Source organism: Myotis myotis, unplaced genomic scaffold (genome assembly GCF_014108235.1).
Source record: "Myotis myotis isolate mMyoMyo1 unplaced genomic scaffold, mMyoMyo1.p scaffold_m19_p_37, whole genome shotgun sequence".
NCBI lineage: Eukaryota > Metazoa > Chordata > Mammalia > Chiroptera > Vespertilionidae > Myotis > Myotis myotis.
Window position 1 is genome coordinate 201527 of NW_023416343.1, and position 12719 is coordinate 214245.

The 12719-nt window shown below is 65.9% G+C and overlaps 1 protein-coding gene across 2 annotated transcripts in view; it reads left to right on the plus strand.

The window, feature by feature from the left end:
• The window catches only part of ADGRD1 (adhesion G protein-coupled receptor D1), a 36452-nt gene extending 23990 nt beyond the window's left edge, over window positions 1-12462 (plus strand). Inside the window, exons 16-26 of one of the 2 annotated variants that reach the window (XM_036303453.1) lie at window positions 511-634; window positions 2706-2809; window positions 3578-3689; window positions 4256-4409; window positions 5227-5293; window positions 5765-5831; window positions 7007-7098; window positions 7922-8048; window positions 8403-8444; window positions 8975-9067; window positions 9863-12462. In XM_036303453.1, the coding sequence (XP_036159346.1) occupies window positions 511-634; window positions 2706-2809; window positions 3578-3689; window positions 4256-4409; window positions 5227-5293; window positions 5765-5831; window positions 7007-7098; window positions 7922-8048; window positions 8403-8444; window positions 8975-9067; window positions 9863-9958 (1078 nt within the window). In that variant the 3' untranslated portion in view covers window positions 9959-12462. The remainder of the gene's footprint in view (window positions 1-510; window positions 635-2705; window positions 2810-3577; window positions 3690-4255; window positions 4410-5226; window positions 5294-5764; window positions 5832-7006; window positions 7099-7921; window positions 8049-8402; window positions 8445-8974; window positions 9068-9862) is intronic. The other variant, XM_036303454.1, reaches the window with a different exon arrangement.
• The last annotated feature ends 257 nt before the right edge of the window (window positions 12463-12719 follow it).

Genomic DNA, 12719 nt, shown 5'->3' on the forward strand with positions numbered 1-12719 from the left:
GTGCAGGAGGCAGCCAGTCCATGATTCTCTCTCATCATGGATGTTCCTCTCTCTCTCTCTCTCCCTCTCCCTTCTTCTCTGAAATCAATAAAAATATTATGTTTTAAATAAAAATAAGTAATAAGAAAGTCAATGGAAAAAGTGTCCTCAGGCGAAGGTAGTAATAATAACAGACACAGGACGGGTGGTTCCGGTCGGAGAAAACATGGCCTTGGGTTTCGTGCCTGAGCCCTGAGCCCTGAGCCCTGGGGCCCTGTGTCCCTCCTGTGGGTGCGCGTCCTATCGCATCCGTGTGCCCCGCCTGCGGTGTGTCCCGTCCCCGGGGGGCACTGGGTTACCCACGGCCCAGGGCCTCCCAGGGGCTGAGGTGGAGCCGTCCACCTGCTCCTCTCCCCGAGGCCCCTCAGGCCCCTGCGGCCGGACCCACGCGGCCGCGTTCTGCTGGCTGAGGACGGGGACGCTCTCGCCGAGGCCGGGCCGGCCGCCTCCGTGACCCTCCCGTGTCCGCAGCTCCGGGGAAGGCGTCTGGTCGAACGAGGGCTGCGTCCTGGTGGAAGGGGACCTGGGCTACTCCGTCTGCCGCTGCACGCACCTCACCAACTTCGCCATCCTCATGCAGGTGGTGCCGCTGGAGGTGAGCGGGGGCGCCCTCCGCGTCAGGGGTCCTGCTGGGCAGCACCGGGGGCGGGGGGCTGTCGGCCATGGGGACCGAGGGGAGGCCGCTGGTCAGGGAGACTCAGTCAGGGACACCTGTGAGCTCTGCTGCATTGGCAAAAAGAATTGGCTTTCAGGGTCCTCGGGCAGCCCCAGTGCAGGGCCCTGTCGCCCAGACCCCCTCCCCCAGGTGCAGACCCCATCCCCCAGGTGCAGACCCCCTCCCCCAGGTGCAGACCCGTCCCCCAGGTGCAGACCCCATCCCCCAGGTGCAGACCCCCTCCCCCAGGTGCAGACCCCCTCCCCCAGGTGCAGACCCCATCCCCCAGGTGCAGACCCCCTCCCCCAGGTGCAGACCCCATCCCCCAGGTGCAGACCCCCTCCCCCAGGTGCAGACCCCATCCCCCAGGTGCAGACCCCATCCCCCAGGTGCAGGCCCCGGCCTGCTTGTGAGGAGCTGATAGCCTCTGGGGAGAGGCAGGTACACACATCAGCAGTGGAGGGGTATTAACTGGAGAATAAAAAGCCAACAAGAGAGGCAACAGGCGCTTATTTCCAACCAAACAGCAGCTATTCTGGGAAGCCCTGGTGCAGGCAGACACCCAAGTGGCTTTCCCCTCAGGAAGCGCGGGGGGTGGGGGGGGGACGGGGGGATGATGGGAATCGAGAAGGGATCCCTGTGGGTGCTATAAGCCAGGTCGTTCCGCAGCCACGCAGGGTGGCGCTCACCGAGAGCGTCCTACGGCCCAGCCCTGGGGCTCCCGGTCCGCTCCCCGTCAGCTTCGCAGGCAGTTTTTTGGGGCACGAAGTTGGCAGAGGTTTTGGGGGTGAGATGAGCCAGGCCTTTCCTCTGAGGCGGCTCCAGCTGCACTTTGAAATGGCACCATTTCTGTCACTTTCCCCAGAAGCCATTTGTACAGCAAAGGTGTAAGGCGGAGATGGAGGGGGTGGTACAGATGATCGGTGAACACTTCCTTCTCATTTTAATGTTCACTAACTGATGAGAGAGAGAGAGAGAGAGAGAGAGAGGTTCTGCTTACTGGTGCGTTCGTTGGCTGACTCTCTTATGTGTCCTGACGGGGAATCGAACCCGCAGCCCTGGCCCAGCGTGCTCTAAACACTGAACATCCCGGCCAGGCCTGACAGCACCTTTTGACAGTGTGGTCAGAGAGGCTCTGCCAGGAAGCAGCCTGTGAGTGAGCCGAAGGCCGGGAGGACGTTCCTGGCTCCGAGAGGCACATGTGGCAGCAGGAGGGGGGGCGGGCGGGGAAGGGGGTGCTGTGCCCACATGGAGGGCAGCGAGCAGGGCCTCCTCCCGGTCCCATCCTCACTGAGCTGGAAGGTGGGGGGCCTGCTGGGCTGGGGCGGGGGCAGGCAGAGGGGAGGGAGGGAGGCAGCCTCGTCCAATAAGCTTAAGACAAAACCCTGAGCACAGTCACGGCCGGTTGCCAATCGGCCCCCACACGGTGTCGGCCACAGATTTAGACCGTCTGTGGGCGTCTTCGCAGAAGCAAATCCTAGCCACTCATTGCCAGGGAAGGTCGGCTTGAGAGTGGTTTAAAATTATCCGTGCAAAGAGCGGAAATTATCCGTGCTAAAAACACACGAAGACGCATGCCGAAACGGCACCTTCTCGTGAGCCATAAGGGAAACAAAGGCACCCCTTCTGGCTACTGCCTAGGGAAGGGCAGGGCCGGGGTGTGCGGAGCGGGACCCCAAGGCGAGGCTCCCCGGTGGGAGGGAGGGTTCTTGCAGTCCCAGGTCGCGGCTGGCGGGGCCCTGGGGGCCTTTGCATGTGCAAACCCAGGGCTGACCCTGAAGGACACAACCTCTTCGGGCGGCAGCAACAGGGCATCGGGGAGAGGCAGGACCTGGAGGCCACCGCGCACTCACGGCGGCGGGACAGGGGCCCCCCGATCTGAGCAGGGCACCCGCCCATGGGTCCCGGCCTGGTCCCGGCCTCACTCCCCGCAGGGCGAGTCCCGGTCCAGCCCCGGTCCAGGCCCGGCCGCTGAGCTGAGCCCTGACCCCGTGCTCCGCTCCCCGCACAGCTCACGCGCGGACACCAGGTGGCGCTCTCGTCCATCAGTTACATCGGCTGCTCCCTGTCCGTGCTCTGCCTGGCGGTCACGCTGGCCACCTTCGCGATGCTCTCGTGAGTCCCTGCCGCCGCCACCCCCACCCGTGTCCGTGTCCCGGAGGCTGGCGGCTCCGTGCGACCATGAACCCCCTCCCCGCCCGCTTGGCCCCCTCCCCCATCCCCTCGATCTCCCTGCCGCAGCCTCTGTATCAGGAGCTGGGTCTGGACGCTGAAGGTCACAGCTGGGTGGTTGCTCCTCAGTCACTTTTTAAAAATATGTGTTTTCTAGCCCCAGGCTTGGCTCGGTGGCTAGAGCGTCGGCCCGCAGACTGAAGGGTCCTGGGTTCGATTCCCGTCAAGGGCACGTGCTTGGTTGCGGGCTCCCGGGCCTGGTCAGGGGCGCTTGCGGGAGGCAACCAACCGATGTGTTTCTGTCTGTCTCTCCCTCTCCCTTCCACTCCCTCTCGAAATCAATGGGAAAAAATATCCTCAGAGAGGAAGGGAGAGGGAGATGAGAGAGAATCAGGGACCGGCCGCCGCCTGCACGCCCCACACTGGATCGCGCCCGCAACCCGGGCCTGTGCCCTGACGGGGAATGGAACCCCGACCTCCTGGTTCGTAGGTTGACGCTCAGCCACCGAGCCAGCCGGCCGGGCGTCCGCAGTCACTTTTCATGTTGAGGCCGGGGGTGCAGAGGGACCTGGTGGAGGTGGGGGACACCGGCTTTCATGAGCCGTGGGGACTGCCCGAGCCGGGTCATTTCCAAGGGCAGCCGGGAGCCATGGAGGGTCCAGGAGTGATAGCAGCTGGGCCTCACCCCTGCCCCCCGCCCCCCGCCCTCAGCTCGGTCAGCACCATCCGGAACCAGCGCTACCACATCCACGCCAACCTGTCCTCTGCCATCCTGGTGGCCCAGGTCCTGCTGCTGGTCAGCTTCCACTGCCGGCCGGGCACGGTGAGGCCCCCCCCCCCCCCCGTCCTCCCCAGATGCCACCGGGGTGGCACCTCCTGCAGCTGGAATTCTCCAACCGGAATGCAGAGGGACCCCCAGAAAGCTGGCCGGGGTCCCCCAGGGAGACGAGAGGGTGGCCTGCAGATGGCATGGTGTCTGGCTGACTGACACCTCGGGGTGGACAGACTGACATCCAGAGTCTAGGGGGGAAGCCACGCCACTGGCTGCACCCCCTTCCCACAGGCCTCCCCTCGGGGACCAGCGCGGCGGCCAAAGCTCCAGTCCTCCCTCTGAGCCAATCCCGTTGCAGAGAACGGGGCTCTGCGTGCTGATTGGCGGATCTGATTCCCACATCTTCCCGGACCAGTCGCTGTGCCTGGGAGGGAGCCTGGGGCAGCCATGGGGTCCCCGGGGGTCCCGTGCCCCACAGACGGGAAACGGGAGGGAGCCCGACTCCCAGGGCGGAAATCAGACCACGTGACCCAGAGGACGCCCCAGACGTGGGCGCTGCGAGGCGGGGGCCCCGGAAACGCCCGGGAGACTGACCTTCGGCCTCTCTGGGCTCGCAGGTCCCGTGCCAGGTGCTGGCCGTGCTCCTGCACTACTTCTTCCTGAGCGCCTTCGCCTGGATGCTGGTGGAGGGGCTGCACCTCCACGGCCTGGTCGTCAGGGTCTTCGGCTCCGAGGACAGCAAGCTCCGCTACTACTACGGGGTCGGCTGGGGTAGGTGCCGGGCGGGGAGGGGAGGGGCTGGGGGAGGGGAGGGGCGGGGGGAGGGGAGGGGCGGGGGAGGGGAGGGGCTGGGGTAGGTGCCGGGCTGGGGGAGGGGAGGGGCTGGGGGAGGGAAGGGGCTGGGGGAGGGGAGGGAAGGGGCTGGGGGAGGGGAGGGGAGGGGCTGGGGGAGGGGAGGGGCTGGGGGAGGGGAGGGGCTCCGGGGGAGGGCAGGATGGGATGGGATGGGATGGGTTAGGATGGGATGGGGTTCCTGGCCTTCTCTGCACCTGGAAGAGGCCAAGCTAGAAGGAGAACCATGTTGGCCAAATTGGAGCAAAGGCCTGACATCCTGGGAATCACTTGTTCCCGTTTCTGACTTCTATGGGTGTTCTTTTTTTATCTGTTTTTTTTCTTTTTTAATGTTTTTTCTTCATTTTAAATATATTTTTATTAACTTTAGAGAGGAAGGGAGAGGGAGAGGGAGAGAGAAACATCGCCGATGAGAGAGAATCATGGGTCAGCGGCCTCCCGCACGCCCCCCACTGGGGATGGAGCCTGCAACCCGGGCCTGGGCCCTGACCCGGAATCGAACCCTGACCGGGAATCGAACCCTGACCTCCTGGTTCATAGGTCGATGCTCAACCCCTGAGCCTCGCCGGCCGGGCTGTTATCTCCTCGTTTAGACCTTAGGTTCTTGGGGGACGGGGCTGCTCTGCGTCCGCACCCTGCCCGTGGTTCTTTGTGTGAATCGGGCACAAAACGAATAAATGGACTAAGGAGTGAGAGCCGGGGGCGCGGGCTCATGGGCGCCCTCTGGTCTCCGCAGGGTCCCCGCTCCTGATCTGCGTCATCTCCATCTCCTGTGCCCTGGACAGTTACGGGACCACCAACAAGTGAGCGGGATCCCGCGGGGACAGGGCCGCGAGGGGTCCCGGGCCTGGGCGCTGGTCCCCCAGGTTCCTCTGGGGCAGGGCCTGGCCGAGGCGGGGGCAGGGGCATCCAGGATGGGGAGCTGGTGGGCAGAGGGTGCTGATGGGACTGTTTTGTCCCCGTGGCCTCCCTGGACACGGGTCACCCCTGGAGCCCGGGGTGGTGACTCCAGCCCTTCCGGGGGGTGGTCATCTGGGAACCCCCGGATGTGGGGGGTGCAGGCGGGCGCACCAGGCCGGGGTCGGCACTCAGGGCGCAGCCGAGGGGATTTCACGCTGGTCGCCACCTCCCGGCACATTTCCAAGGGCGGCGGACGGCCGTGGTGGCACCGGATGAGGAAGGGCAGGTGCTGGGGACCAGGCTGGGGTCGGGTCCCGGAACGTGACTTGCTCTCCGTACAAGAGGAAGGGCTGACGGTCCGCTTCCCTCCGCAGCTGCTGGCTGTCCCTCCACAGCGGCGCCATCTGGGCCTTCGTGGCCCCAGCCCTGCTGGTCATCGTGGTAGGTGCCTGTGCGAGGTGGGAGGGGCAGGAGCGGGGGGGGGGGGGGGGGCCTGGGCCCTGAGACGCTCCCCCTAGTGAGCGGGGCTCTGTCCCCTGATGGGGCCGTGGCCGGACCCGTGTCCCAGATGACAGGGGGAGACGGCCCGCGCGTCCCGGGTCCAAGCGAGGCTGCAGGTTGGGGGGGGGGGGGGCAGACACGCGGTTTCTGACCCCGCGGGGGTTTTCCCCCCACGTCTCCTGGTCAGGGAGCCCCCGGGGCCAGGGCTGCCTGGGGAAGGTTGGCGAATGCCCCTGGGAGCCCCCAGGGCCAGGGCTGCCTGGGGAAGGCTGGCGAACGCCTCGGGGAGCCCCTGGGGCCAGGGCTGCCTGGGGAAGGCTGGCGAACGCCTCGGGGAGCCCCTGGGGCCAGGGCCCAGGGCTGCCTGGGGAAGGCTGGCAAACGCCCCTGGGAGCCCCCACGGCGGTTTGGGGTCCCTGGGTCACAGGGCCACTCGGGGTCGAACAGGAACGGGATTTCTAAGCTGGTGGCCAGGAGCCGGTGCCGCAGGGCTGGGTCAGGGGTCGGGGGTCAGGGGTCAGATGAGCCCCCTGCCGGTGTCTGGGCCCTGCCTCTGGGCTGTTCTCCTGGGAGCTGGCTCCTCTCTCCGATGGGGTTGTCCCTGTGCTGGGAACTGACTCTGGGATCCACGAAATTCTAATACCAACCGTGGCTGGGGAAACGCCTTTGTTCTTTATAAAAAATATATATTTTTATGGATTTCAGGGAGGAAGGGAGAGGGAATGAGAGAGAGAAACATCCATGATGAGAGAGAATCATGAATCGGCTGCCTCCTGCTCGCCCCCCACTGGGGATGGAGCCCACAACCCGGGCCTGTGCCCTTGACCGGGAATGGAACCCTGACCTCCTGGGTCATAGGTCAACGCTCAACCACTGAGCCACACCAGCCGGGCAGAACCGGTCTGTTTTGCTGTCTTTTCTCTGCCCCACGGATATGAGCCCCCAGAGGGCAGTCTTGGGGGGCTGGTGGGCAGGTGCTCAGGGACCTGGGTGACGTCCCTCCAGGGGTGTGCAGCCCTGGCTGGGGAGGGCGGTGCCAGGAGGAGTCAGGTGCTGGGCAGGTGCCACTCCAGCCCTCACTGTCCCCCCTTCTCCCCCCCCCTCTCCCCCCACAGGTGAACATCGGCATCCTCATCGCCGTCACCAGGGTCATCTCCCAGATCAGCGCCGACAACTACAAGGTCCACGGGGACCCCAGCGCCTTCAAGTACGCGGGCCCTGGGCCGGAGGGTGCCCCGCCCACGGAGGGCAGTTCGGGCAGTGGAGGGGGGAGGTCCGCCCTGGCCGTAGGAGCAGTCAGACCCCCACACCCCAAACCACAGGCCAGGGAACCGGGGGGCTGGAGAGCGGGGCGCGGGCGCCGGCAGCGGGCGTTGAGCGGGAGAGAGACTGGCCGCAGCGAATCGTCTGATCCGAGGGGAACGGGAAACCTGTCGGCGGCAGGTCGATACGGCCGTTCCTCTACCGAGTCCCCAGCCCGTGGGCTGACTGGCAGGTGGCCGGCCTCAGGCTTCTCGGCCTCTGGAGACCTTGGCGGCTGGGCCCTGGGGCAGAAGGATGACCCTGGGTCAGGGGTGACGGGTCAGGGGTCACGTCCATGCCCTTCGGTGGCGAGAACATAAGCGGGGCTGCCCTGCGAGGCTGCCGTCCCCCAGCCGGAGTCAGAAGCCCGGGCGCAGCGCCATCCGGTCCCACGGCTCTGCACCCGCTCAGCTATGGGCCCGGGGGCCAGGCCCCCCTTTCCACGGGGCCACCTTCCCCAGCGAGCCCACTAGCGGCCGGCAGGGCTCTGGGTGCTGGGCACGTCCCCCCACCCCCCCTGCCGTGTCCTCGGTGGGCGCCTGGGACCCGCTTCCCACCGGCCCCTGTGTCCGGCGCCGGGTGCCCAGCGCTGCTCTGGTGTCCTTGGTGACTGGGCCCGGAGCTGGCCCGTGGGACCCGCGTCCCCGTCCCGGGCGGGCGGTCAGCTCCTCGCCAGTGCCCTCGCCCGGCCCTGCCCGCCACCCCAGGCGTCACCCTCTCTCCGCCAGGTTGACGGCCAAGGCCGTGGCCGTGCTGCTGCCCATCCTGGGCACCTCCTGGGTCTTCGGGGTGCTGGCCGTCAACAACCAGGCGGTGGCCTTCCAGTACGCGTTCGCCATCCTCAACTCCCTGCAGGTGGGCGCCTGGGGTGCCCTCCGGGGCCGTGTAGAGGGCAGCCTGCCAGCCCACCCCCCTCCCCTCCCAGGCAGAGCCCGTCTGGGAATCGCCTGTCCCTGAATCTTGGCCCCAGCACGGCCCCCACCCCTGGTCCTAGCGGCTGCTGCCAGGTCACATGACCGTGGGTCACATGATGCCCCTCCCTCCTCACGGACCGAGAGCACCCGCTCCCTCCGGCTCCCCAACAACAGGCTGGGCCTGCGGGAGCTGCTCCCCCCCCCCCCCCCTCCAGCCCCGTGTGCGGCCTGGCGAGCAGAACGTCCGGAGCGTCTGTACAGCCGCGGGGCTGACTCTCCCCTCCCTTCCTTCCAGGGCTTCTTCATCTTCCTCTTCCACTGTCTCCTGAATTCCGAGGTGCGTCCCCGTCCCCGCCCCCCCCCCCCAACGGCGGGAAGCCGGGAAACGGGTTTTCGTTTCTTTTTTAAAAAACATGTACTTTTTTTATTGACTTCAGAGAGGAAGGGAGAGGGAGAGAGAGAGGGAAGCATTGATGAGAGAGAACCATGGACCGGCTGCCTCCTGCACGCCCCACACTGGGGGTCGAGGCTGCAACCCGGGCCTGTGCCCTGACCGGGAGTCGGACCCCGACCTCCTGGTTCATGGGCTGATGCTCTAACCACTGAGCCACGCTGGCCGGGCGGATTTTCATTTCTGAAAGGCCAGGGAGCTCAGGTGGGGGTGACAGTCTGAAGGGTGGGCTGCTTCCCCTCAGCCCCTCCATCTCTTCCTGTTGCTAAGCAACCTCCAAGCCTCCGCCCTCAGGATGTCCTGCAGGGAGGCGGGGGGGGTGGGGGGGGGGCGGGCAGGAGGCCCCCTCAGGGAGCCCCGATGGTTGCTGCTTCAACCCTGACGCTGTTGCTAACGAACCCCGTTCTGCCCCCGAGGTGAGAGCCGCCTTCAAGCATAAAACCAAGGTCTGGTCCCTCACGAGCAGCTCCAGCCGCAACGCCAACCCGAAGCCCTTCAGCTCCGACGTGGTGAGTGGTGTGGTGTCGCTGGGGCCGCCCTGGGCGCCCACACCCCTGACCCCATGACCCCAGGGCGCTGCCCTCGCGGGCCCTGGAGGGTCCGTCAGATGGACACAGGCTGCTCGCTGGCTGCGCTGAGCCCCCGCCTGACCGAGGGCTGCGTGGAGCTGAGGCCCTGGGCTCCTCACCCTGAGCCTCCGGCCCCTCCCGCCCTCGGGTGCCCCCTCCTGGGCTCATGCTGTGCAGGCGGCTGCCGGGCAAAGGGGGGGTGGTTGCTGCTCAGCCTCTCACACCTGACCTCTCACACCTGACCTTGGCCGCAGGACCCTACACACCCTGGGCCGATGTTACACCCACATCCTGTCCTCTGTCCTGGATGAACAAATAAAGGATGAATAGATGGATTGATGGATGATGGACACAAGAGCAGGTTGATGGATGAATGGATGGATGGATGATGGACAGATGATGGATGGATTGATGGATGATGGATGGATGGATAGATGGATACAAGAGCAGGTTGATGGATGGATAGATGGATGAATGGATGATGCAGGAGTGAATGAATGCACACCAGAACCTGGAAGGGATGAGGCAGGTGGGAGAAGGGCACCCTCTCCAGTTCAAGATCCTCATTTCTGGGGAGCAGTGGGGCCCCCACAGGGAGGACCCTCAGGCCACTTTCTGGCCCAAGGCCCGAGGCCCAAGGCCCAAGGCCCCCCAAGGCTCGCTCCCGCCCTCATGGGGGCTCAGGTCTCTGGCCCTGGCGCAGGGCCTCACTCCTCACTCCTCTGCGTCCTGCAGATGAACGGGACCCGGCCGGGCACAGCCTCCTCCAAGCTCAGCCCCTGGGACAAGAGCAGCCAGTCTGCCCACGGTGTGGACCTGTCCCCTGTGTGAGCCGAGACCACGCACCCCCCGGGCTGGCCTGCCGCTCGGAGCACTGCCCCCCGACAGCACGCGAGACACACTCTGCCTTTGCCCGGGGGACCCTCTCCATCGCCGTCTGGCCGTGGGGTCCCCGTGACCGCCGTCCCCGTGGGACAGAGGCTGCCACTCCGCCCGCAGCCTGTTCACAGCCAGGGCGACCCCCTGGCTCCGTCCCCCAGCGGCCGAGCGACGGCCCCCGGGGCTCCCCAGAACTCGGCGGCCTGCTGTCCTTCTCCATGAGCCTCCCCCGTCGGACCCGTGACTGAGCTCGAGGCCCAGCGGCCCAGCACCAGGCGGGGGACTCGGACCACAGGGCTGGGTCCTGCTGGGGGTTCAGGTCCCCGCGCAGCCCCAGAGGGTCGGGCGAGGCAGGTGGGGTGCATGGAGAGAGCGAGGGGTGTCGGCCGGCAGGACCCACCCAGCACCGGCTCCCTGAAGCCACGCCGCGGGCGACCACACGGTGGGAGGCCTGTGCTGGGGCCTCCGCTGACGCCCAGGCCGCGGGCTGACGCGCTGGCCGCTGAGTCCCCGGAGCTTAGGGGCCACGGCCGCTCCTCAGACCGTCCCTCATGCGCGTGGACGCTTCAGACGCAAAGGCGGCCTCGAAGCTCCCCCTTCCTGACCCTTGGCCGTGGGCGCCCGCCAGGGCCCGTCCGATGTTTCCTGAGGCCTGACTTCCCCCATCGCTGACCAAGGCTCCCGTCCTCACGGGCACCTGGGCTACTTCACGTCCCTACAACGGCTGCCCGCTGCCCGCTGCCCGCTGCCCGCTGCCCATTGCTCACAGGGCAGGCGGCTGGGGCCCATCGCTGCGTCTTCTGAGTGGATGTGAGTCTGTGGACGCGGCCCCGGGCCACGGCTCACGGTCACTCCGTGTGTGGTCGCGATCCTGCCGAGCTCGGTCGCTGGGGTTCGAGGTCGCAGACGTGGCCCTGCCGCCGCCGCGGGATCTGGGAGGAGGCGGCGAGAGGCCCGCTGTGCCGGTCGGTGCGGGCCTGGTCCAGACCCTGGAAACCCCTCCTCTCACTGTGACCGGGCGGCACCGCCCCTCATCCCCACGCCTGCTGTTTCCGTGGTCCTGTGGACCCTCCCGCCCTTGGCACCTTCTCTTTTTAATCTTCACCCGAGGATATTTTTCCAGTGATCTTTATAGAGGAGAGCGGGAGGGAGGGAGACGTAGGAGAGAGAGAGAGAGAGACAGACAGACAGACAGACAGACATTGATTGGTTGCCTCTTACCAGCGGGGATCGAACCTGCAACCCAGGTACGTGCCCTTGACCCTGAATCGAACCCACGCTCCTTTGGTCCACAGGCCAGCACTCTAACCACTGAGCCAAACTGGCCAGGCCCTCTGGCACCTTGTCAGTGTCCCGGCGAGTGTGACAGTCACCACAGGCACCCTGCCTGCGAGGGGTCCCTCCAGCCGCACGTCCGTGGGGGGCGGAGGGGGTTCCTCCCAGGGGGCCCTGCAGAGCCCCCACGTTTGGTGAAAAGTGCCCGGTGCCAGCCTGGCCCTGGCTCCTCCCCCCCCTTCCCGGAGCCCCGGAGGTGAGAACACTGAACCCCTCGATGACACTCGGATTTCCTTTTCTTCCTTCGTCCTGGGGGGCCTTTCGGACGAAGCTCCGTGCTTCCCTCCCCACGCACCACGCACTCTCGTCGCTAATGTGTCAGGAGACCAGCGAGGCCTTTTCCCGCTGAGGAAGGAGCAGCCGAGTTATTTATACGCTCGGGGTCCCTGGGCGGCATCACCCCGCGTCCCGGCCAAGGGGGGACCTTGGGAAGAGGGCGTGCGGGAGGACGGTGGGTGCCCGGCAGCGGAACGTGTTGTGATTCTGACGAAATAAAAGCTTCCTGTCCCTAACGTGGGTTCGATGGCTTTGGTTCGTGGGAGGGGAGCACGGGCCCAGGTGAGGCAGCGACCCCCCCCACCCCCAGGCAGCGGGAGGGGCGGGGAGAGGACCCTCAATGGTCCAGACTCGCCCGCCTGCCTTGCTGCCGCTCACCTGGAGCCCCGTGGTTCTCCCCCATCAGGCAGGCGGGCTCTGGGGAGAGGCTGTATTTAGTTAAAGAATCAAGTTCTCCCCTCACCTGCCTCCATGGCTCGGTGGACCGGGAGCCGGCGAGAGGCGGGCGGAGTGCTTTGGGGAGACGATGCGGAGGCGGAAGAAAAGCCGGATTTGCTTGAGGGCCCGGGAGACACATGAACAATTATTGCTTTTTCTTAACCGGGAAGCTCGCTTGCCCGGGCTCGTGCGGCTGGCCCGGCTCTGACACGGTCCTGAGTCCGGAAGGTGGGTTCAGGGCGTTCGGGGCAAAAATAGAATCTCGGGACCGGCCATGGTTATGGGAAATACGAGTCATGCTCTGTTAACCGCCAGTGCCTTGTGTTGGCTAAAGAAAGGACATTCTAGCCCTGGCTGGTGTGGCTCAGTGCATAGAGCCTCGGCCTGAGGACTGAAGGGTCCCGGGTTCGATTCCTGGTCAGGGCTCCTGCCCTGATTGCAGCTCGATCCCCGGTGGGGGGCGTGCAGGAGGCAGCCGATCCGTGATTCTCTCATCATGGATGTTTCTCTCTCTCCCTCTCCCTTCCTCTCTGAAATCAATAAAAATATATTTGAAAAAAATCTTAATTTTTTTTAAAAAAAGGAGGGAAGCGCAGATGCCAAGTTCCACGAGGGGGTGAGGTGGGGGCAGGTGCACTGGCGGGCACCGCGCAGGCAGGACGGA